The sequence below is a fragment of the Hylobates moloch genome, unplaced genomic scaffold, assembly GCF_009828535.3.
Source record: "Hylobates moloch isolate HMO894 unplaced genomic scaffold, HMol_V3 SCAFFOLD_10, whole genome shotgun sequence".
NCBI classification, from domain to species: domain Eukaryota; kingdom Metazoa; phylum Chordata; class Mammalia; order Primates; family Hylobatidae; genus Hylobates; species Hylobates moloch.
In genome coordinates this window covers 56891986-56918974 of record NW_026652285.1, presented here as the reverse complement: position 1 = coordinate 56918974, position 26989 = coordinate 56891986, and the positions used below count along the sequence as shown (strand labels likewise).

General features: G+C 37.0%; 1 protein-coding gene across 3 annotated transcripts in view; it reads left to right on the top strand.

The window, feature by feature from the left end:
• Positions 1–26989, top strand: part of GKAP1 (G kinase anchoring protein 1) — an 80271-nt gene that overhangs the window by 40712 nt on the left and 12570 nt on the right. Inside the window, exons 8-9 of one of the 3 annotated variants that reach the window (XM_058446183.1) lie at positions 7293–7449; positions 23229–23326. In XM_058446183.1, coding sequence (XP_058302166.1) covers positions 7293–7449; positions 23229–23326 — 255 coding nt within the window. Of the gene's footprint in view, positions 1–7292; positions 7450–23224; positions 23327–26989 lie in introns of all 3 variants that reach the window. The other 2 variants (XM_032164384.2, XM_032164385.2) reach the window with 2 other exon arrangements.

Here is a 26989-nt window from a genome sequence, read left to right as displayed (position 1 = left end):
CTGGGCGCAGTGGCTCATGCCTGTAATCCCAGCACTTTGGGAGGCCAAGGTGGGCGGATCACAAGGTCAGGAGATCGAGACCATCCTGGCTAACACGGTGAAACCCCTTCTCTACTAAAAATATTTAAAAAATTACCTGGGCATGGTGGCGGGCACCTGTAATCGCAGCTACTTGGGAGGCTGAGTCAGGAGAATGGCGTGAACCCGGAGGGCGGAGCTTGCAGTGAGCCGAGATCACGCTACTGCACTCCAGCCTGGGCAACAGAGCGAGACTCCGTCTCAAAAAGAAAAAAAAAGAACTCAACAAATTAATATGGAAAAGCAATGGCCAAAAAGTAGCTAAGAACTGCTAAATAAGAACCATGTATAATGTCACTGTGTTGTTTATCAGTATTCCATATATGCATGTGTTAGTTTTTGAGCTATTTTGTTCCACTGGTCAGTTTATTCCTGTGCTGTTACCACACTCTGTTAAATATTGTAACATCGTAATGTCTTATATATGAAAAAGCAAGGGACTCTTTTTTTTAGCCATATTAGAAAAAACCAGATTGGATCTCTGCCTTCTATCACACATTAAAATCCATTTTATATAAATTAAATGCATATATGAAAGGCAAATTTTACAACTTTTAGAACTATAAAATACAGTAAAATACATTTGTAGCACAGGGTTAGGGGAAAACTTAACAAAACCACTAACCATAAAACAAAAGGTTGATAAAGTAGATGTCACTCAAAATGAATAACTTATTTTCCACAACATACCAGAATGGATATAAAAAGACAAGGCACAAATGGGAAAAATCTATTTTCAAAACAGAACTGACAAAGCATTAGTATTCAGATAAAGAACTCCAATCAAATGGTTACTGTCTCATAAAAATATAAAAAATAGACAAGTGACATTATGCGTTTCACAAAATAGGAAATATGAATAGCAAAAACATGCAAAATATTCAGTTTTGCTGCTGATCCGAGAAATGCAGTTATGATCACACTGAGATACTGGTTTTTTTCCACCCACCAGGCAGGCAAAAATTATGAAGTTTGCAGGTAACAAGATTCAGAGGTTATAGATCAATCAAGTTTTGGGTCAGTTTATATTGGTGGGAATGCAAATTAGTACAAATATTTCACATGATTTTGGTGTTCATATGGAGTCAAATATTCGTTATAACCCAGGAGTCAGCAATTTTTTTTCTGTAAAGGACCAGGTAGCAAATATTTTAGGCTTTGAGGTACATTCCGTCTCTGCCAGAATTACTCAGTTCTGCCGCTACTTAGTATAAAAACAGCTATAGACAATACTTAAATCAATGAGCATGCATGGCTGTGTTCCAACAAAACTTCATTTGCGAAAAAGAGGCAGCATTTCGGGCTGTAGTTTGTTCACCTCTGATACAAATTATGACTTAGCAGTCCACTTGTAGGTACACATGCCTTAGAGAAGATTGCATGTGTTTCCTAGGAGCCATGTAAAAAAATGTTTATATGTGCAATGGCCCAGCATCATGACCTCCATGTTACTCAGGAAACAAACCTGAAAAAATTCAAACGTTTATCTTCAGTAGAATGGATAAATTTTAGTATAATCACACATATATAAAAAATTATGTAGTAGTGAAAGCAAATGAATATTTAAGTCCAGGTAACAACATGGATGAATCCAAAAGAGAATGTTGAGTGAAGAACCAGTCTCAGAGGAATGCATCAGAGTGATACCAATTTTAGAAAACTTAAAATTCAGCAGAACTAAGTATTCCTGCTAAAAATGTTTAATCTATATGTAAATCAAGCCTTAAGATCTGACTTCCATTTTACAGGAGATGTAGGGGTTAGAAGTGCAAGTTAAGTGATACCTAAAGGAAACAATCAGGCAAATCTAGAAGATAGATAACTTTGTAGGACAACTGACCTGGTCTCTTCAACAGGAAACTGTTACGGAGAAGAAAAGTTTGGTTGTGGATGGGGGTCTCTAGATTGAGGAAGATTTAAGAGATATCAAATGCAATTTGTGCAGGCTTTTATTAGATTAGCAATAAAAAACATTTTTATACAATTGAAATTTAAATGTAAAGTAGGTATAGACCGGGCACAGTGGCTCATGCCTGTAATCCCAGCACTTTGGGAGCCCGAGGCGGGTGGATCACTTGAGGCCAAGAGGTTGGAGACCAGCCTGGCCAATGTGGTGAAACCCCATCTCTACTAAAAATAGAAAAATTAGCCGGGTGTGATGGCACGTGCCTAGAGCAAAACTGTCTACAAAATAATAATAATAATAATAATAATAATAATAATAATAATAATCATAATGTAGGAATAAGGTGATGTTAACAAATATGATTTTTGTTAGGTATGATAATGATAATATGGTTAAATTGGACAATTTCTTATAGCTGCATGTGAAAGAATTTCGAGATGAACTATCATAATAACTGCACTTTATTATAAAATACCTAGGCCCAAAAGGAGGGCTAAATATAGAAAATCCTTAAATCTAAATGTAGAGTATATGGATGAAAATTTTCATAATAAAAAGTTAAGAAACCAAACAAAATGAAATTTTATTATTTAGTGATGCATCTATAAAACAACAAAAACATGGAAATGATCAACACTAAGTTGAGGTAATGGTTACCTTGTCGAGGCACAAAGATGAGACTAAGGGAAGAGTATATAGATGGGCCATAAGGTCTGTAGGTAATATTCTAGTTTTTAAGTAGAATGGTGTGGGATCAAGTGTGTGTTTTTTTTTAAACAGCTGTATTGAGTTATAATTTAAATACTATGAAATTCACCCATTGCAAGTATATAATTCACTCATAGTTGTGCAGCCATAAACATAGTCTAGTTTTGGAACATTTCCATAGTCTCAGAAAATTCCCTCATAGCCATTTGTAGTCAATCCCTACTCCCACCTTCAGCCCCTGGCAACCACTGATGTACTTTCTGTCTCTAGAGATTTGCAGTTTCTTGTAACGTATAATGGACTCATAGAATGTGTAGTCTTTGTGTTTGGTTTGTTTCACTTATCATGTTTTTGAGGTATATCCATGTTGTAGCATGTGGCAGTAGTTAATTCAGCTGTATCACTGAATAGTATTTCATTGTATAAATGTTGTTTATTCACCAGGTTATAGGCTTGCTATGAACATTTGACGTATGTCTTTGTGTGGATATGTTTTAATTTCTCTTAGGTGGTTACTTAGGAGTGAAATTGCTGGGTTGTATGGTGAATTTATGTCTAACTTTTAAAGAGTCTGTCAAATTGTTTTTCAAAATGACTACCATTTTTCACTCCCACCAGCAATATATGAGAGTTCTAGCTCCTATGCATCCTTATCAACGCTTGATATTATCTCTTGTTTTGATTATAGCCATTCTAGTGGGTATGTAATGTATTTCGTTGTAGTTTTAACTTGCATGTTTCTAATAACTGGTGATTTCAGACATCTTTTCGTATGCTTATCAGCCATTCTTGTATCTTCTTGAAATATCTATTCAAATTTTTTGCTCATTTTTGTGTGTTTTCTTATTGATTTGTTTGATTTCTTTATATGTCTGGAAACAAGTCCTCTATCAGATACATGATTTGCAAATACTTTCTTCCAGGCTATGCCTTGCCTTTTCTTTTTAATTTTTTATTGATACATAATAGATGTACATATTTTGGGGATGTCTTTTTGGTTTTTTGTGTCTTTTGAGGCACAAAAGTTTTAAATTGTTATCAAGTCCAGTTTGTGACTTTATGGGTTGTACCTTTGGTGTTCATTAAATAAGTCTTTGCCTAACACAAGTCATGATGATTTATTCTAGAGGCTTTATGGTTTTAGTTCTTCCTTTAAGAGTCTGTGATCCATATTTTGAGTTAATTTTTGTGAATTGTGAAGAAAGTCCAAATTTACCTTTTGGCATATGCATAGACACTTCTCCCAGCACAATACTCTTATATCCTTAATAAAATACCTTGACACCTTTTTAAAAAGTAAATTTGATCATAAATATGAAGGCTCATATCTAGATTCCCAATTCTGTTCCATTGATCTGTATGTCTATACTTACATAAGCACCACACTGTCTTATTCATTGTATGCTTGGTACCAAATAGATGTGCAGAATTTGAATTAAACTGAAATTGAATTGACTAGACTTATTATGTTAAATATTTTATGTTCTTAAATTTGCCATATTTTAATCTTTTTCTGGTGTATGGGATGTAGTAGTTGATTTATTTTTGCTTTTCTCCCCCCTGTAGTTTGTTATCAATATATCTTTTGAAAAAAATCCCATCTCTAGATCAGAAAGAAACTTTGTGCCTCACTCAAAAATACTTAAGGGACAGAATGCCCTTTGTGATAGGCATGATGTGATGGTAATGGGAGCAACTATCAACAAACAGGGACATTGGCTAGAATTATAATCTCTAGTGATATGAAATCCAGAGGCTGATTAGTTGCTAGCAGTATGTTATTCCTTTCAGAGAAGCTCAGCAGTGTTTTTAGCATTTCTGTATTTATTGCTGTAAAATAAAATCTTACAAGAATATACAGGAACTATTTTATGAAGCAGTAATTTTAGAGTTATGCCTGTATCCCTTAGCAATTGCACATGCATTCTTAAGGCCATAATTACTTGGTGAGGAAATAATACTTGCTCTATCAACTTCTCATGATGTTTATGAAATTCAAATAAGGTAATGTTTGTTTAAGTGCTTTGCAAGATATAAAGTGCTGTACAATCATTTTTAATGTCATTCATATAGTAAGCACTGGTATACAAATAAATGTTTTTTCAAACACTTTACTTTCTAAGATAATGTGAAGTGAAAAGTATGAACAATTATTGAACCTTGGGGTCATTTGCCCACAAATACAATTGTGAATAGCTGTAGTTCAAGAATGTGGGGACAGGCATGGTGGCTCACACCTGTAATCCTAGCACTTTGGGAGGCTGAGGCGGGTGGATCACCTGAGGTCAGGAGTTTGAGACCTGCTGGCCAACATGGTGAAACCCCATCTCTACTAAAATAAAATAAAAAAATAATAAAACAAGTGGTGGCATGTGCCTGTAATCCCAGCTACTTGGGAGGCTGAGGCACAAGAATCACTTGAACCTAAGGGGTGAGGGTTGTAGTGAGCCGAGATTGGGCCACTGCACTCCAGCCTGGGTGAGAGTGAGACTGTCTCAAAAAAAAAAAGATTGTGGGACATAGGTGAAACCAATGAGTGAGAGGAATATTTTCTTCAGTCTCTGTCTTCGTAACAGGATGTTGAAGAGGAAATGCTCCTTTTCTTGGAGAATGTAAAATTTCTAATATATAATTGGATAGACAGTGATAAAAATCTTATCTTTTAAAAATCTTCTATTGGCATGTGGAATTTATATAAAAATTATTTTAAAATGCAATGTAACGTGGGCGCAGTGGCTCATGCCTGTAATCCCAGAACTTTGGGAGGCTGAGGCAGACAGATCACCTGAGGTCAGGAGTTTGAGACGAGCCTGGCCAACATAGTGAAACCCCGTCTCTACTAAAAATGCAAAATTACCCGCGCGTGGTGGCACATGCCTTTAATCCCAGCTACTCAGGAGGCTGAGGTGGGAGAATTGCTTGAACCTGGCCTGGGAGGTAGAGGTTGCAGTGAGCCGAGATCATGCCATTGCACTCCAGCCTGGGCAACAGGAGTGAAACTCCGTCTCAAAAAAAAAAAAGCAGTGTAAAAGATTGAGCAACATAAAACTATAATAATCAAGACAGTCTGGTAATGGCATAAGAATAACATTTACAGATTGATAGAATAGGATTAAGAGTTCAGAAACAAACTATTGATTTTGAACAAGAGGCCCAACACAGTTAAAAGGGCAAAAGAATAATCTCAACACACGATGCTGGATATCATCATGCAGAAGAGTGAATTTCGACCCTTTCTTCACACCGTGTACAAAAATTAACTCAAAATGGATCACAGAACTAAACACATGAGCTAAATCTATAAAACTTTTAGAAGAAAATATAGGAGTAAATTTTTGAGTTAAGCAATGGTTTCTTGGATAAAATTGGACTTCATCAAATTTAAAAACTTCAGTGATACAAAGGATACCATCAAGAATATGCCAAGACAACCCACGAAATGGTAGTAAATGTCTGTAAATCATATTCAATAAGACACAGACATTTAGAATATATAAAGAACTGTTACAACTCAAAAAAACAAGTAACCCAGTTAAAAAATGGGCAAAGGATCTGAGAAGACGTTTCTCCAAAAAGATATACAAATCTTCAGTAAGCACACAAAAGGGATGTTCAGCACCATTCGCTGTCAGGGAAATGTAACTGAAAACCGCAATGAGATAGCACTTCACACCCAGTGGCTATCATGAAAAAGGCAGATAACAACAAGTGTTGATGAGAATGTGGAGAAATTGCAACCCACTTGACTGCTGATGGGATTGTAAAATGATGGGCTGCTTTGGAAAATTATCTAGCGATACCTCAAAAGGTTAAACATAGAGTCACCAGCAGTTCTACTCTTAGATATATATCCAAGAGAACTGAAAATATGTCCACACAAAATCTTATGCATGAATATTATAGCAGCATAATTCATAATAGCCAAAAAGTAGCAACAACCCAAATGTTTATCAACAAATGGAGAAATAAAATGTAGAATGGGATATTTGGCAATAAAAAGGAATGAAGTGCTGATACAAGCCATATATGGATGAATCTTGAAAATATTTTGCTAAGTCAGAGAAGCCAGTCAAAAGTTCACATATTGGATTATTCCGTATATACAAAATGTCCATAATAGGCAAATCTGTAGAGACAGTAAATAGATTAGTGTTGCCTGGGGCGGGTGGCAGGTATTAGGAGGAAATGGGGAGTGACTGCTAATGTACAGTTTCTTTTTGGGGTGATGGAATTGTTATATAGTTGATTGGGGTGATGGTTGTACAACTCTGAATATATTAAAAAACCAGTGTCTTGTACACACTAAATGGGTGAGTTGTTCAGTATATAAATAACAGAAATTTAAAAAGCAATATCTAAGTCCAAAAAATATGAAGTACGAAAGGAAATTTCCAAATGTGTCTCTACTGTTTTATCTTCTGCAGATGGAGAAGGATCAAGTCATTGATTGTCTCTTAGCTGTCATTTTTCTTTCTTTTTTTATCCTTCTAGTGGTTGACTAGGTGTACTAAATGCATTTCCCTTCTTGTGGTTGACTAGGTGTATTAAATGCATATCAGTGCATGTCAAATGATAGTAAATCATAATTCATTTTTGACAGGAATTGAGTTCTTCTCAGACTTTATCACATGATGGAGGATTCTTCAATAGACTGGAAGATGATGTTCATAAAATTCTTACTAGAGAAAAACGAAGAGAACAGCTTACAGAATATAATGGAACAGATAATTGTACAGCTCATGAACACAACCAGGCATGTAAAGTAGAAAATTCTATTAAAATCACAGTGAAATTGAAATGTAATTTTTATTTTTTAAACAAGTAAGCAATAGAATCAAATTATGATTGTATAAAGTAGTAGTTTAGGATATGATCTTAGTAATTATCATGCAAACATATTTATATTAAAAAGTATGAAGTATACTCATACTGTATGACTAGTTCATTCATTGATGACTATTTGCTGTGCATGTGCCATAAGCTATGTACTGTTAAGCACTCGTATGAGGGAGTGGAAACACGAAGATGGATAAGACCTTTCTTCCCTTAGACACTCAGAGTTGTGGGGATATGGAGAGGTAGACCTGTAAAAGGATCATCATTCAGCACAAATGAAGACTTTAAGGGAGATATGAACAATAAAAAAGAGGTTTTGAATAGCAAAGGTAATTGATCACTGCTTGGGTGAATTGTGATGGGTATATAAAAAGTGACATTTGGGATGGAGTATGAATAGTGAGGAACTGTAAAAGCTGGGAAATAGAGAAAGACTTTGGGTCTAAGGGAACTGAAAGAACAGACGTCCTGAAATATAAAAGACCCTAGACCAAATGTTTAGGAAACTGAAAAATTCTGCAACTAAGAAGTTTGCAGTTAAGCAAGTGTGGGATGACATGACTGGAGAAATAGACTAGATTTATGTCATAAATGTCTTTTCTGTGAAACTAAGATGTTAGAATTTTATCCTATACAACAGCGCGCAAGCTATAGCCCATGAATCAAATCTGGTCAGTGGTCTGTTATAAGGATTGTAAGCTAAGAATGGCATTCATATTTTCAAAATATTACTTAAAAAGAAAAAAGAGCCTGGCACGGTGGCTCACGCCTGTAATCCCAGGAACTTGGGAGGCTGAAACAGGCAGATCACTTGAGGCCAGGAGTTCAAGACCAACCTGGCCAACATGGCAAAACCTCATCTCTACTAAAAATACAAAAATTAACCAAGCATGGTGGCACATGCCTATAATCTCAGCTACTTGGTAGGCCGAGACACGAGAATTGCTTGAACCCAGGAGGTGGGGTTGCAGTGAGCCAAGATCATGCGACTGCACTCCAGTCTGGGTGACAGAGCAAGACTGTGTTTAAAATTAAATAAATAATTTTAAAAGTTAAAAAAGAAAGAGAATATGGCTGGGTGCTGTGGCTCACGCCTGTAATCCCAGCACTTTGGGGAGACTGAGGCTGGCGAATCACTTGAGGTCAGGAGTTCGAGACCAGCTTGGCCAACATGGTGAAACCCTGTCTCCACTAAAAATAAAAACAAAAATAACCGAGTGTTGTGGAGGGCGCCTGTAGTCCCAGCTACTCGGAAGGCTGAGGAGGAGAATCATTTGAACCCAGGAGGTGGAGATTGCAGTGAGCCAAGATCACACCACTGCACTCTAGCCTGAATGACAGAGCAAGACTCCGTCTCAAAAAAAAAAAAAAAAAAAAAAGAATATGTGACAGAGACTTTATAAAACCCATAAAGTCTAAGATGTTTGTTGTTGGGCCCTTTACAGAAAAAGTTTGCCAGCCTCTGCTACAAACCAGTGTTACCCAAAATATATTATCTGAGGGAGAAAAGGATGCTTTCTCTCCTCATACCCCAGTCCTGGATATATGGGACCAGGAAGAGGTGAGACCTACTCCAAGATCCTCACTGCCACATCTTAAATTCCATCATACAGAGAAAGTGTGTTACCTCTCAGAGCTCTATGTCTGCATTTATTTTTATCACCAAAACCACTAGTCTCTTACTTCGTCTTAACTATGAACCTGTTCTTTACCCTATATTGACCTCCAATCCATCAATTCTCCTAGCTTGAAACTTGTAGTAATTTCACTAATGTCCCCATGAACACTTTACCCTTACTTCCTTAATTTTCTGTGATTCCTTTCTTGCCAGTTTGTAGCATTGGCTCTCACAATATTGTCTACCTTGCCTGTTTTAATTCTCCAGCCACCAGGTGTTTAAAAAGTATTTTTAAAAACACTGCTAATGTTCTCATCTGAAAATCAGTACTATGTAACTTTTGCCATAGTCTCAGTTCTACTTAACAGTCCTTTGATTGATCTCTTTCTAAATTTGACAGATTCCTATGATAGCCATTCCAAATTCGAAGAATCTGGTTCCCATCTGTTTCCATCTTTTCCTCTCTTCAATGGATGTTATCTCTTTGTTTACTACAAAGACTGGTAAATTCAGTCTTACAGCAAATTAACACCATCTATTAATATGTGTGTTATATGGTATACAGAAGAAGCTTTAAGAACTTTTTACTCTAATGCAGCAATAAGATTTGTTTATAAATAACACTATTTCTTATGGAAAATCTATTTTCGACTCAGTAGTGGGGAATCCTTGCCTACCCTGACGTACTCATGAGGTTCTTTCTGGCATTGAATTAAATTTAATGTTTTCTTATCTTTTCTCGACTTCCAAATTTTATGTACAATCCAGGCGTATTAGTCCATTCTCATGCTGCTATGAAGAAATACCCAAGACTGGGTAATTTATCAAGGAAAGAGGCTTAATTGACTCACAGTTCCACTTGGCTGGGGAGGCCTCAGGAAACTTACAATCATGGTAGAAAGCACCTCTTCACAGGGTGGCAGGAGAGAGAATGAGTGCCGAGTGAAGGGGGAAGCCCCTTAAAGACCATTAGGTCTCATGAGTATTCACTCACTATCACAAGACCAGTATGGGGGAAGCCACCCCCATAATTCAGTTATCCCCACCTGGTCCCACCCTGAACTCATGGGAATTACAATTCAAGATGACATTCAGGTGGGGACACAGCCCAACCATATCATTCTGCCCTTGGCCCCTCCCAAGTCTCATGTCCTCACATTTCAAAACACAATCATGCCTTCGCAACAGTCTTCTGAAGTCTTAACTCATTCCAAGATTAACCCAAAAGTCCAAGTCCAAAGTTTCATCTGAGATAAGGCAAGTCCCTTCTGCCTCTGAGCCTATAAAGTCAAAAGCAAGTTAGTTACTTCCTAGATACAATGGGAGTACAGGCAGTGGGTAAATACGCCCATTCCAAATGGGAGAAATTGGCCAAAACAGAGGGGCTACAGGCCCCATGCAAGTCTGAAATCCAAAAGGGCAGTCATTAAACCTTAAAGTTCCGAAATGATCTCCTTTGACTCCACATATCGCATCCATGTCTTGCTGATGTAAGAGATGGGCTCCCACGGTGTTGGGCAGCTCTGCCCCTGTGGCTTTTCAGGGTACAGCCTCCACTTACTGGCTGCTTTCACGGCTGGTGTTGAGTGTCTGCAGCTTTTCTGGTGCAAACCGTGGGTGGATCTACCATTCTGGGAGCTGGAGGACAGTGGTCCCTTCTCATAGCTCTGCTAGGCAGTACCCCAATAGGGACTCTGTGGGGGCTCTTGACCCCACATTTCCCTTCCACACTGCCCTAGCAGAGGTTCTCCATGAGGGCTCTGCCCCTGTAGCACACCTCTCTACCTGGACATCCAGGAGTTTCCATACATCCTTTGAAATCTAGGCAGAGGTTCCCAAATCTCAGTTCTTCTCTTCTGTGCACCCACAGGACCAACATCATGTAGAAGCTGCCAAGGCTTGGGGCTTGCACCCTCTGAAGCAAAAGTCTGAGCTGTACCTCGGCCCCATTTAGCCATGGCTGGAGCAGCTGGGACACAGGGCACCAAGTCCGTAGGCTGCACACAGCGGAGGGGCCCTGGACCCAGCCCAGAAAACCAATTTTCCCTCCTAGGCTTCCAGGCCTATGATGGGAGGGGCTTCTGTGAAGGTCTCTGAACATGCCTTGGAGACATTTTCCCCATTGTCTTGGTGATTAGCATTTGGCTCCTCCTCACTTGTGCGGTAGACTTGAATTTCTACTCAGAAAATTGGTTTTTCTTTTCTACTGCATTGTCAGGCTGCAAATTTTCTGAACTTTTATGCTCTGTCACCTTTTGAATGCTTTGCTGCTTAGAAATTTCTTTCACCAGATAACCCTAAATCACCTCTCTGAAGCTCAAAATTCCACAGATCTCTAGGGCAGGGGCAAAAAGCCACCAGTTTCTTTGCTAAAGCATAGCAAGAATGACCTTTACCAGTTCCCAACAAGTTCCTCATCTCCATCTGAGACCATCTCAGCCTGGACTTCATTGTCATTCAACAAGTCTCTAGGAAGTTCCAGATTTTCCCACATTTTCTTGTCTTCTGAACCCTCCAAAGTGTTCCAGCCTCTGCCTGTTACCCAGTTCCAAAGTCATATCCACATTTTCAGGTATCTTTATAGCAGCCCCTGACTCTCTGTGGTACCAATTTACTGTATTAGTCCGTTCACACACTGCTATGAAGAAATACCTGAGATTGGGTAATTTATAAAGAAAAGAGGTTTGACTCACAGTTCTGCATGGCTAGGGAGGCCTCAGGAGGCTTACAATCATGGTGGAAGGCACCTTTTCACAGGGTGGCAGAAGACAGAATGAGTGCTGAGCAGAGTGGAAGCCCCTTAGGAAACCATCAGATCTTGTGAGAACTCACTCAGTAACCGGAGAGCAGTATGGGGGAAACTGCCCTCTCCACCTAGTTTCACCTTGACACTTGGGGATTATTACAATTCAAGATGAGATTTGGGTGGGGACAGAGCCAAACCGTGTCACCAAGCAACAGTGTTAATTAACATTTACGGTTAGCATATTCACTTCTTCCTTTATCATTGATTATGATTTTCCTTTTTCATTATGATTTTCCCCTTTGTAGTATCTTCTTTTTTAAAGCCACCTGAGATCATTTTTGGATAGAAGGAATGATATTTGTATATTTCAGCACATACTTAGGTTCCTCAAGGCTTTTATAGAACAAAGTTGGGTATATAACTTTATATTAACAAGTTTAAATAATTAAGTAGCAGTATGATTTAAACCGAAGTGATAGTGTGACATAGTGGAAAGAGAACAGACTTTGAAATCAGTTTTATCGATTATTACATTGGGATGAAATTACCTGCCTTTCTTACACTATTAGGAAAGTTAAAGATTATGATTTAAAATGTTTAGCAGAACATGTTTTCCACAGTATGCACTTAATAGATAATTATTTTTGTACAAGCAAAAAATGGTGAGCCCCAGAAAAGATACACTGTTAAAATGCTATAGTAATTCACAGGAAAGGGGATCAGAGATGGCTTTGTGAGGAGAAAATAGCATTTGAATTAGGAACTTAGAGTAGAATTTGGGTTTTCTTTGCTTTTTTTAAAAAAAATTTAATTTTTGTGGCTACATAGTAGGTATATATATTTATGGGTTCCAAGAGATGTTTTGATACAGGCATGCAATGCTTACATAATCACATCTTGTAAGCATTTATCCTTTGTGTTACAAACAATCCAATGATACTATTGTAGTTATTTTTAAATGTACAATTAAATTATTGACTAATAGTCACCCTGTTGTGCTATCAAATACGAGGTCTTATTCATTCTTTCTAATTTTTTTGTACCAATTAACTATCCCAACCACCTGCCCACTCCCTCACTGCCTTTCCCAGCCTCTAGTAACCATCCTTCTACTTTGTAACTCCACTAGTTCAGTTGTTTTGAATTTTAGATCTCATAAATAAGTGAGAACATGTGATGTTTGCCTTTCTGTGTCTGGCTTATTTCACTTAGCATATGACCTCCAGTTCCACCCATGTTGTTGCAAATAACAAGATCTTTTTTTATGGATGAAGAGTACTCCATCGTGTATAAATACCACATTTTCTTTATTCATTCATCTGTTGATGTACACTTAGGTTGCTTCCAAATCTTGGCTGTTATAAACAGTGCTGTGATAAACATGGGAGTGCAGATAGCTCTTCAGTATACTGATTTCCTTTCTTTTGGGTATATACCCAGCAGGATTGTTCGATCATGTAGTAGCTCCAGTTTTATTTGATTTTTGTATATGGCAAGAAATAGGTGTCTAGTTTCATTCTTCTGCATATGGATATCCAGTTTTCCCAGCGCCATTTATTGAAGAGACTGTCTTTTCCTCAGTGTATATTCTTGACACCTTTGCCAAAAGTGAGTTCACTGTAGGTGTGTGGATTTGTTTCTGGGTTCTCTGTTCTGTTCCATTGGTCTGTGTGTGTGTGTTTATGCCAGTACCTTGTTATTTGGTTACTATAGCTCTGTAGTATAATTTGAAGTCAGGTAACATGATTCCTTCAGTTTTCTTCTTTTTGCTTAAGATATATTTGGCTAGTGTGTCTTTTGTGGTTTCATATATATTTTAGGATTGTTTTTTCTATTTCTGTGAAGAATGTCATTGGTATTTTGATAGGGATTGCATTGAATCTGTAGATTGCTTTGGGTGGTATCGACATTTTAACAATATTGATTCTTCTAACCCATGAACATGGAATATCTTTCCATTTTGTCATCTCTTCTTCAGTTTTGTTCATCAGTGTTTTATAGTTTTCATTATGGAGATCTTGTTTGGTTAATTCCTAGCTATTTATTTTTATTTATGGCTATTGTAAATGGGAGTAAATGGGATTACTTTTGTTGATTTTTTTTTTTTCAGATTGTTCTCTGTTGGCCTGTAGAAATGCTACTGATTTTTCAAGGTTGATTTTGTATCCTGCAACTTTACTGAATTTATCAGTTCTAATAGTTTTTTTGTGGAGCCTTTAGGTTTTTCCAAATATAAAGTGATACTATCTGCAGACAAGGATAATTTGACTTCTTCCTTTCCAATTTAGATGCCCTTTATTTCTTTCTGTTGTCTAATTGCTCTAGCTAGGACTCCAGTACTATGTTGAATAACAGGGTGAAAGTGGGCATCCTTGTCTTGTTCCAGATCTTAGAGGAAAGGCTTTCAGTTTTTCCCCATCCAGTATATTACTTTCTGTGGGTTTATTGTGTATGGCTTTTATTATGTTGAGGTATATTCCTTCTATACCCAGTTTTTTCAAGGTTTTTATCATGAAGGGATGTTGAATTTTATCAAATGCTTTTTCAGCATCAATTGAAATGATCATGTGGTTTTTGTCCTTCATTTTGTTGATATGATGTATCACATTGATTGATTTGCATATGCTGAACCAGCCTTGCATTCCTGGGATAAATCCCACTTGGTCATAATGAATGATCTTTTTAATGTGTTGTTGAATTCAGTATTTTTTCAGGATTTTTTGCATCAATATTCATCAGAGATATTGGTCCCTAGTTTTCTTTTTTTGATGTTTCTTTGTCTGGTTTTGGTATCAGGGTAATACTGGCCTCATAGAAGGAGTTTGGAAATATTCCCTCCTCCTCTTTTGTCAGAATAGTTTGAGTAGGATTGGTATTAATTCCTTAAGTGTTTGGTAGAATTCAGCAGTGAAGCCATTGGATCCTGGGCTTTTCTTTACTGGAAGACTTTTTATTATGGCTTCAATCTTATTATTGGTCTGTTCGATTTTGGATTTCTTCATGGTTCAATCTTGGTAGGTTGTGTGTGTCTAGGAATTTGTCCATTTTCTCTAGATTTTCCAATTTATTGGCATATAGTTGCTCGTAGTAGCCACTAATGATCCTTTGAATTTCTGTAGTATTAGTTGTAATGCCTCTTTTTTATCTCTGTTTTATTTGGATCTTCTCTTTTTCTTGATGTGGTTAAAGGTTTGTCAATTTTAGTTTTTCTTTTTTTTGATGTTTTTTGTTTTAATTTTTTAATTTTTTGGTTTTTTTTCAAGTTTAATTTTTCAAAAAATCAACTTTTGGATTCCTTCTTCAATTTCATTTACTTCTTTTGTATTGCTTTCTTCATTTTAGTTTCATTTATTTCTGCTCTGATGTTTATTATTTCTTTTCTTCTAATTTTGTGTTTGGTTTGCTCTTGCTTTTCTAGTTCTTTAACATTAATTGTTAGGTTGTTTATTTGAAGTTTTTCTTCTTTTTTGATGTAGGCACTTATAACTATAAATTTCCCTCTTAGTACTGCATTTATTGTATTCCATAGCTTTTGGTGTGTTATTTCCATTATCATTTGTTTCAAGAAATTTTTCAGTTTCCTTCTTAATTTCTTCATTGACCCACTGATCATTCAGGAGGATATTGTTTAATTTCCATGTATTTGTATAGTTTCTAAAATTCCTTTTGTCCTTGATTTGTAGCTTTATTTCATTGTGGTCAGAAAAGATGCTTGATGTTATTTCAATTTTGTTAATGTTTTAGGACTTGTTTTGTGACCTAACATAGGGTCCTTGAGAATGATCTGTGTGCTGAAGAAAAGAATGTGTATTCTGCAGCTGTCGGATGAAAATTTCTGTCAATATCTATTAGGTCCATTTGGTTTATAGTGCAGATTAAGTCCATTGTTTCTTTGTTGATTTTCTTACTAGAAGATCTGTCCAATGCTGAAAGTGGAGTGTTGAAGTCACCAGCTATTACTGTATTGGGGCCCATCTCTCTCTTTAGCTCTAATAATATTTGCTTTATATATCTGGGTGCTCCAGTGTTGGGTGCATATGTATTTAAAATTGTTATATCTTCTTGCTGAACTGACTCCTTTATCATTATATAGTGACCTTCTTTGTTTCTTATAGTTCTTGTCTTGAAATCTATTTTGTCTGATATTAATATAGCTACTCCTGCTCTTTTTTGGTTTCCCTTGGCATGGAATATCTCTTTTCATCCCTTTATTTTCAGTCTGTGTATGTCTTCATAGGTGAAATGTGTTTCTTGTAGGCAACAGATCATTGGGTCTTATTTTTTAATCCATTCAGCTATTCTATAAAGACAATAGAATTTGAACATGCAGAGATGAAGAAGAAGAAACTGGGATGCCTTGAGTAAAAGTATGGAGGTAATGAAGTATAAACCAGTTTAATTAAAATAGAAGGTTCATAGGGGAATGTAATATAAATTTGGTAAGTTAAGTTGGAAAAGATTGTGGCAAATTTAAAGTCTGGTTTATAATTTAGTCAGCAGACATTAAAGAATTTTTGAAGGTTTTGGAGCAGAAAGCAAAGTTTATTACAGTAATATTAATTTCACTGCAGTGCCTAGGAAAAAACCGAAGGAAGGTAAAGACTACTAAGTATTAGGAAGGATATAGAACAGCATTAACATACCACTAGTGGGGAATGTAAATTGGTCTAACCATTTTGGAAAACAATTTGGCATTCACTTTTAAAGTTGAAGATAATGGGCATGACCTTATGTTCTAGAAATTCTACTCCTAGATTAAACCCTGAAGACATGTCCAAAAAAAATGTTCAAAACTCAGTTGTTTGTAATAGCAAACAAATAGGAGAAGTGAATAAGTTGTAGTTATACATAGCAGCATGGATGCATATCAAGAGCATAGCATTTAATGAAAAACACAAGTCACCAAATAATAATTTGATGACATTCATATAAATTTTTTTTAAATAACCCTGTCTCTACCAAAAAAAAATTATCCAGGTGTGTTGGCATGCACCAGTAGTTTCAGCTACTCAGAAGGCTGAGGTGGGAGAATTGATTGAACCTGAGAAGTCAAGGCTGTATAGAGCTGTGATCATGCCACTGCCTTCCAGCCTGGGCATTGAAGCAAGACCCTGTCTCAAAAAAATAAATAAAAATTAAAAATAGAAATTTAATACATTATTCAGGGCTTCATGCACATGTAGTAAAATACTTTAACAAAGGAAAAGAATGACAAACAAAATCTGTAATCATGGATATCCTCAGGAGAGGAGGGAAAAGGGGTATGATTGGGGAGAGGCATATGGGGGCTGCCAAGGTATTGGTAATGTTCAAATTCTTAATCTGCTTTTTGGTTTATTTTTCTTTTTATCTAATGTGTCATACATAAAATTCTTTTGCATATGTGAAATTTTTCATAAATTAAAAAATTAGAAGTTTTTCATAGCTTTCATTAAGTGTAAAGGAGAGAAAAGAGGATTCATGCCATTTAAAGAATTCTCTACTTCTCTTTCTGTATATACTTCTTTCCTCTACCCAGTGTGCTCCTTTCTCAGAGAGAGAAAGCTCTTCTGCTTTCCAAGGTTAAAATCCTTTTTAACTGTGCATACATTAATATATTAGGCATTTTTAAAGGTGAAAAGTAAATCAACCCTAAGTCTGTCTTTCAGTTTTTTTTTTTGGAGATGGAGTCTGTCACCTGGCTGGAGTTCTGTAGTGCTATCTTGGCTCACTACAACCTTCACCTCCTGGGTTCAAGCAATGCTCCTGCCTCAGCCTCCCAAGTAACTGGGATTACTGGCACGCACCACCATGCCCAGCTAATTATTTATTTATTTATTTATTTAGTAGAGACAGGGTTTTGCCATGTTGGCCAGGCTGGTCTCGAACTTCTGACCTCAAGTGATCTGCCTGCCTCAGCCTCCCAAATTGATGAGATTATAGGCATGAGCCACCGTGTCCAGCCTAGTTTCATTTTTGAATAGTGTTTTTCTAGGAAAATGCCTAGATGCATAGGTATTTTAAAATAATTACAACAATAATGAATCTAGTTTTCTAACCCCTTTTGTAAACCAGGTGTTATATCCTGCCAAATCAACATGCTGTAAGTTGCTTGGTATTTGCCCTATTATTGAACATTGTTTAGAATTGATGGCTTGATACTCACTGATCATACATTTAATTTTTTGGTGGATCATTTCCTTGGAATAGATTTTTTAAGATAGTAATTGAATCAAAGGATATAAGCCTCTGTGTTGCTCTTGGTGCATTCAACATATTGTCTTCTAGCAGCAGGATGTGAGATTACTAATTTCTCCATAACTGCACCAGCGCTAGGTAGATCAGTCATCCCTGATCCTGTCCCCTCTTGTGGCCTTCGGGGCTCTGTTTTATTAATGACCCTTGTGGCATATTCCATCCTGTTGTTTGATGGATACCTTAGTCTCACTGTGTTCAAACCCAGGCTCATCATCTTCCTCTCCATACCAAGCATTTGGCTTGACTTCTGTCATTTCAGTTTTTGCTTTCCTCATTTTATCTAGATATCCAGATTCTACACTTTTATTTTTCACTTTTCTGTTTTTCAAGATTTTTAGAGTTTTAAATCTTTGAAACATTTTTCAGATCTTTGTTTCCATTCTTACCAACATTTCTCTAATTTAGGCTCTCATTATCTCTTACTGGCATTATTTCAGTAATCTAACCAATCTTTCTGTTTCTTGCCTTTAATGCCGTATAATGTGTTACACCCTGCTAACTAATGCCTTTTTATAAGTCATTACTTCCATCATGCCATGCTGTGCCCTTAAACTTCAGTGTCTGTTGAATTAAGTACAGTGTCCTTGACCTGACACCTAAAGTCCTTAGGCTGTGCTTTTCAAACTGAGTTTCCCAGTCCATTCAATAGGTCCTAAAATCAGTTTTGTAGATTGCTACCAAAAAAATGGGACAGGAGAAAATGCCAGAGTATGTGACACCTATTTATATTTTGTGAAATTTGTTTCTGTGTGTGCATGTGTCTGTGTGTCTGTATAAAACATTCCTATCATAGGTCACTGTCAAATAAGTTTGAAAACATTGTTATACAGGATATCCTTAACTTAATTAACTTTAGCTGTTTGTACTCTTCCAATTTTTATTCTAGCTGGAGCAGACCACTCCTGTCACAGAATGCTGGGTGTGTCCCAGCTTTATTCAAGGTTCATTTCATTCATTTCACATGCTATCTCCTCCCAGAAGCTCTCTCTCACTGCCCCAGCCGAACCGCAAACCTGAGACACAGAAAACCTGGATATAATTTTCCTTTTTCTGTACCCCATAGCATTTTGTTTTTCTTATGGCACATTTCACACTGCACATTTTCCCTGTCATTTTTAATAGATTACAGATCCCTTGTCAGCATAGACTTTATCTTGTACATCTTTTTATCCTCATTTTAGTATAATATTTTCACTTAGAAGATACTTTTTAAAAGATACTACGCCGGGCGCAGTGGCTCATGCCTGTAATCCCAGCACTTTGGGAGGCCGAGGCGGGCGGATCACGAGGTCAGGAGGTTGAGACTATCCTGGCTAAAACAGTGAAACCCCATCTCTACTAAAAATACAAAAAATTAGCCAGGCGTGGTGGCGGGCGGCTGTAGTCCCAGCTACTCGGGAGGCTGAGGCAGGAGAATGGCGTGAACCCAGGAGGCGGAGCTTGCAATGAGCTGAGATTGTGCCACTGCACTCCAGCCTGGGCGACAGAGCGAGACTCCATCTCAAAAAAAAAAAAAGATATTTATTGAAATGTAGGACTTCATTGAAAATGAGTATACATTAAAACAATATGACTTTGTTTTAAAAAGTAGTATCTCTTGTAGAAATTTTAGGAACTACTGATAAGTAAAATGAAGAAATGATAATGGCAAAAATAAGTATTTGAGAGTTTGTTATGTATATGCCAGGCACTGTGTTAAATACTTAAAATGCATGATCTCATTTGATTATTAACAACTAACTATGAAGTTGGTGGGTATCATTATCATCCCCAGTTTTCAGATGTAGTGGGAGAAAAATGACCCTAATCTCATTCACCTAGAGAAAACTACTACAGTACTGATAATTTGGTGTGGTCTTACTATGGATGTATTCTTTCTCCCTCATTAATGTAGAAACTGTTAGATGGACCACTTTTTCAGTTAAATACAAATGGTGAGCATTCAGGACATTAATTCTTTTTGTTTTCTTTCTTTCTTTTTTTTTTTTTTTTTTTTGAGATGGAGTCTCACTGTGTCACCCAGGGTGGAGTGCAGTGGCGCAATCTCAGCTCACTGCAACCTTCGTCCTCCAGGTTCAAGCCATCCTTGTGCCTCAGCCTCTCGAGTGTCTGGGATTACAGGCATGTGCCACCACACTCAGCTAATTTTTGTATTTTTAGTAGAGGATCACCATGTTGGCCAGGCTGGTCTCAAACTCCCAACCTCTGGTGATCTGCTCACCTTGGCCTCCCAAAGTGCTGAGATTACAGGCATGAGCCACTGTGCCTGGGACATTAATTCTTATACATGAAATAATTCAGTTTATAGGTAAATTGCCTCCAATTACACTAAGAAAAAAATTTTTTTTAATGTACCAGTTAGGCTGGGTGCGGTGGGTCACGCCTGTAATCCCAGCACTTTGGGAGGCCGAGGCAGGTGGATCGCCTGAGATCGGGAGTTCAAGACCAGCCTGGCCAACATGGTGAAACCCTGTCTCTAGTAAAAATACAAAAATTAGCCAGGAGTGGTGGCAGGCGCCTGTAATCCCAGCTACTTGGGAGACTGAGGCAGGAGAATCGCTTGAACCCAAGAGACGGAGGTTGCAGTGAGCTGAGATCACACCACTGTACTCTAGCCTGGGAGATAATATCGAGACTTCGTCTCAAAAAAAAAAAAAAAAGTACCAGTTTGATAAAACCTGGATTTGCTTACTAGTGAGATTGTACTTTTTTTCATATTTGTTGGTCATATGTCTGTCATATTGGTTGCAATTTATTTTGTTTTTCCTTTACCTTTTTATTTTGTTACAGTGGTTTTTTTTTTTTGAGATCTTTCATCAAATCACATCTATCAATCTTTTCCATTTTTCCTCTTTTTTTGATGTCAATTTCAGAAGGGCTTCTTATTCAAAGATGATAATCATATTCATCAAGATTTCTAAAAATACTTATATGGTTTATTTTTATTCAAAAGTAAAACAGTATTATTCCATGATTATTTACTCAGTATAAAATAATTTTGATAAAAGGAGATTTTAAACAATAAAGTAAAATCTTTGATAATCTCTTGTTCACGACAGTTAAAGTTTTGGTGTATGTTCTTCCAGAATTTTTTCTTTGCACACGTTACAACTTTGGAATCATGCAAATATTATTTTATAGCTCTATATCACCATTTTTAGTGACTTAGTTTTTAGTTTTTGAATTTGCTATATATTTAACCTGTATCCTATTGTTTGGCATTTAAATTGATGTCCAGTTTTTTGTTGTGACAAATCTACAATGAACTCTTTTCATAGATACTTCCCCACCTCATTTATCTATTGGAGATAAATTCCTAGAGGTGAGATTCCAGAACTTAATAGTAGTATATTTCTAATTTTGACCTACTCACCTCATTGCTTAAACTAGAAACTTAGATTGTAGTGTTCATCTTCCTCACCTGCCACATTCTTTCAACCTTTCATCAAATGCTACCTCCAGATTATTTCTCAAATATACTTCTCTCTATTTATACTGCTTTCACCCTAATCCAAAGCATAGTCTTATTTGACCTGGGGTTAGAGTAGTAATTAAAGGATCTTTCTACCTGTCTTACCTTACTCCGTTTCATTTCCACACAGCATGAAAAGGGATCCTTTATAAACATAGGTCTCACACAGTCAAATCTAACCTAGCAGTCCTGTTCAAAATCCTTCACTGCTTTCTATTTTACTCAGAATAATGTGCAGACTGTTCTTACGGCTTACGGCTTACAAGGCCCTCCAGGATCAGGTCTCTACTGGCTTTTCCAAGGTCATCTTGTACCATCTTCCCCCTCACTATCTTACCATACTGGCTTATTTTTTTCTTCAAATTCTCCAGGCCCATCCTTCCTGCAAGGCCTTTAAATATACTGTTCTTTCTACCTGGAAAGCTCTCACTTCCCCTTTTTACTTAGCCAGCTCCTACCCATCACACAAGGTTCAATTTAAGTGTCACCAGTTGAGAGCTTTACTAATCTAGAAAAGAAACACAGAATCTTTTCAGTTCTGTTCACCATGGTGTACCCAGCTCCTAGAAGTTAGATGCTCAGTGAGTATTTGTAGAGTACTACATTGATGTTGCCACATTACTCCTTAGATAAATAGAACCATTTATATTCTCATCAAAAGTATGACTTCGGGGTGATTTTTTTTTTTTACACTAAATTTGTTTATTTTGGTATATGGTGCAAGATGACAGGGATTTAACCTGATTTTTCCCAGTTAGCCATTTGTCCTATAACCTACCATTATTCTGTAATTCAGCATTTTCTCACTTTTTAAAAGTATCATCCTTACATTACAATAAATTCTTGTATCTGAAGTCTCTTTCTGGATTTCTTTTCTGGTATGTTGTTCTATCAACCTAGGTTCCATGATTTTATTTATTTTGCCTTATATAATTCTTCATCAAATTAACTTTTTGTTTGTGTCCATTCTGAATTCTCCAGATGAAGTCTTATTATCTTTTTAAGTTCTGAAGAACAACATCCTATTGGGATTTCTATTGAAATGTTATTGAACTTACAAAGTAACCTGTAGCCTTCCTATTTACAAACCATACTTTGTTCCGTGTCATTTTCAAGATTTTATAAATTTCTTAGTGTTGGTCCTGATCACTTCTTAGTTTTATTGTTCTGGTTAGTTTTTCTTGCTGTTGTGAGGAAATTATTTTTCTATTATGTCTTCTACCTGTTAATTGCTAATATAGCGAAAAGCTATTTATTTTAGTTTTTGTATTTTTTATTTATTTTGTATTTTTAGTCATTTTTTGAATTTTTGAATTTTTAAGATAGACTAATAACAACTTGTCACAAAGCACTTTTAATATGTTTGTTCCAGGATAGAAATATCCTTTGAAAGCTCTGATATTGTTTGTCAGTATGTTTGGGTTAATTGTAAATACTTCCTTGCTTGCATTGTATGTATTAGGATTATATAATTGAGTGAAAGTAGAAATGTAGTCAGCAGCATAAGGTGGCCTCAGAAAATTAAGGTCAGAATTTTTCCCCTTAAACTTTTCACAAAGGAATATTATAAACCAGGATTAGCAGAATAATCAAAGTCCTAAAGTGTTGTTTCTCTCTTTTCAGGAAGTGGTTCTGAAAGATGGAAGAATTGAAAGACTAAAGTTAGAGCTTGAAAGGAAAGATGCTGAAATCCAGAAGCTGAAAAATGTAATCACTCAGTGGGAGGTTTGTGTCCATTTACTGTTGTTAAAGAAAATAATTCTATAAATTTTCACGTTTTCTGTTTTTCTTATATGTAAATATGTATAATACGCAATCATGGGAATAGTCATTCTATTTTTTATGTTCTTAAACTCTTTGATTAATGGTTTAAAGTCTGAATGATTATTTATTTATTTATGTTGTTGTTGTTGTTGTTGTTGTTTGAGATGGAGTCTCATTCTGTTGCTCAGGCTGGAGTGCAATGGCGTGATCTCAGCTCAGTGCAACCTCCCCCTGGGTTCAAGCTATTCTCCTGCCCTGAGTAGCTGGGATTACAAGCATGAGCCACCATGCCCGGTTGGCCGGGCTGGTCACGAACTCCTGGCCTCAAGAGATCCGCCCACCCCAGCCTCCCAAAGTGCTGGGATTACAGGCGTGAGCCACCATGCCTGGTTGTATTTTGTTTTTTAAAAATCCACTTTATTGTGGTATAGTTTACACATAGTATAATTTATTTTTGTTGTTGTAAAATACATGTAACATAACCATTTAAAGTGTACAGTTCAGTGGGGCATTAAGTACCTTTACACAGTATTGTGTAACCATCACCACTCTCTATTTCCAGAACTTTTTCGTCATCCCAGGCTGAAACTCTTAACCCACAAAGAACTCCCCATTCTCATTTTCCACACCCCGGTAACCTCTAATTTCTATGGATTTGCCCATTCTAGGTACCACATGTAAGTGGAATCATACAGTGTTTATCCTCTTATGTGTGGCGTATTCACTTAGCATAATGTGGTTTTTTTGTTTGGTTGGTTTTTGTGAGACAGAGTCTCGCTCTGCTGCCCGGGCTGGAGTGCAGTGGCACAGTGGCTCACCACAACCTCCACCTCCCGGGTTCAAGCAATTCTTCTGCCTCAGCCTCCCAAGTAGCTGGGACTACAGGTGCGTGCCACCATGCCTGTGCCACCATGCCTGGCTAATTTTTGCATTTTTAGTAGAGACGGGGTTTCACCGTGTTGACCAGGCTGGTCTCGAACTCCTTACCTTGTGATCTGCTCGCCTCGGCCTCTCAGGGTGTTGGGATTACAGGCATGAGCCACTGTGCCTGGCCTAGCATAATGTTTTTAAGGTTCATCCACGTTGTAGCATGTGTCAGAATTTCATCACGTATTATAGCTGAATAATTTTTCATTGTGTGTATATATTTTGTTTACTGGTGCATAAGTATCTGAGTCCTTGCTTTCAGTTCTTTTGGGTGTGTACATACCTAAGAATGGAATTGCTGGATTATATAATTCCACGTTTAACTTTTCGAGGAACTGCCAAACTTCCATGGCACTCGTGTCATTGTACATTCCCACCAGGAGTGAACAAAGGTTCCAATTTCTCCACATCCTTTCCAGCACTTGTGATGTATACAATGTATTTTTAACTACAAATTATACCTCTCCCCTTAGGTTTTTTTTTAAAAATCTATTTTTTAAATGTGTTATTCATATCAAGTATCATTCCTTTTTACTAATATGAATTCACTCAACAATTATTTATTGAGTGCCTATAATGTGCCAGATACTTTTTGCACCCTGTGTATGTGGTAGTGAAAAAAAATAAATCAAGTTCCAGCCCTGATGGTTCTTACATTTCCCTTCTTCTACGCATGCCTTTAAGAATCATCCCTACTAAAACTTTTTTTGACTGCACCCATTCATTTACCTTAGCTTTTCATTTACATTTCCCTTTGCTTTTGTTGTACTAGACACAGGGAATACAAAGATGAGTTAGCAAGAAGCTTATAGATTAATGGGGAAGATAAACATGTAAATAGTTTCAGTACAGTGTAGGATATGACAGAGTGCTCCAGAAGAACAGACAAAGGAATGAATGAGTTGCTGCTATCAAAAATTGGTAAGGATCTCATAGAAAAGATGATTTTTCCAGGTAGAGAGAATTGTGTGTACAAAGGCATGAGAATATGATGAAAGGTACATTGTGGCTGACATTCAGAGAAATAGGAAACTAGAAGTTGAGATTGCAGATATGAGTTGGGTTCAGAATTTGAAGGCATTTGGATTTTAGAGAGGTCTTTAGGCCGGGTGCGGTGGCTCACACCTGTTAATTCCAGCGCTTTGGGAGGCCAGGGCAGGCAGATCACGAGGTCAGGAGATCAAGACCATCCAGGCTAACATGATGAAACCCTGTCTCTACTAAAAATATGAAAAATTAGCCAGGCTTGGTGGCACGCACCTGTAGTCCCAGCTACTTGGAATGCTGAGGCAGGAGAATCGCTTGAACCTGGAAGGCGGAGGTTGCGGTGAGCTAAGATCTTGCCATGCACTCCAGCCTGGGTGACAGAGCGAGACTCTATCTCGAAAAAATAAATAAAATAAAATAAAATAGGGCATTAAAAATCTTTAGAAGGTAAGTGACATGATAATTATTAAGTACCTGGCACGTTACAAGCATTGAATAAATAATTTTTATGTGAATTAATATTAGTCAAAGACGAATACTTGAGATGAATAATAGATTAAAAAATAGATTTTTTTTTCTAAGATTTCAAAAGAATTTATGTAGCAGGCTGACCTTTTCATGTTGCCACAATTCCATGGCTTTTGTTCTTATAAACACGTGAGGACATTGCAAAGAAAATGGTGGAAACTTATAAATTAAAGGTTCTTCAATATTGATCAGGCTGTAACATCTAATTAACATTTTCAAGGCTTTCATTTCCCTTAGATGAGTGGCAGGCCCTGACTGGCAGCCACAAGACAGCTCATGAACATGATTACAGCAAAGTAATTTGCCTTTGTTAGATACAGACTTTCAGTAATAGTGTTCACTTGGCTTAATAAAGTTAAGCACCACTTATCATCTGTACTTCATTTTGCTCCTTTCCATCGTATAGTGTGTTGGCTGTTCTGTTCTTTTTTTTTTTATTATTATACTTTAAGTTTTAGGGTACATGTGCACAATGTGCAGGTTTATTACATATGTATCCATGTGCCATGTTGGTGTGCTGCACCATTAACTCATCATTTAGCATTAGGTATATCTCCTAATGCTGTCCCTCCCCCCTCCCCCCACCCCACAACAGTCCCCAGAGTGTGATGTTCCCCTTCGTGTGTCCATGTGTTCTCATTGTTCAATTCCCACCTATGAGTGAGAACATGCGGTGTTTGGTTTTTTGTCCTTGCAGTAGTTTACTGAGAATGATGGTTTCCAGTTTCATCCATGTCCCTACAAAGGACATGAACTCATCATTTTTTATGGCCGCATAGTATTCCGTGGTGTATATGTGCCTCATTTTCTTAATCCAATCTATCGTTGTTGGACATTTGGGTTGGTTCCAAGTCTTTGCTATTGTGAATAGTGCCGCAATAAACATACATGTGCATGTGTCTTTATAGCAGCATGATTCTAATTAAACTAAAGAGCTTCTGCATAGCAAAATAGACTACCATCAGAGTGAACAGGCAACCTACAAAATGGAAGAAAATTTTCGCAACCTACTCATCTGACAAAGGACTAATATCCAGAATCTACAATGAACTCAAACAAATTTACAAGAAAAAAACAAACAACCCCATCAAAAAGTGGGCGAAGGACATGAACAGACACTTCTCAAAAGAAGACATTTATGCAGCCAAAAAACATGAAAAAATGCTCATCATCACTGGCCAT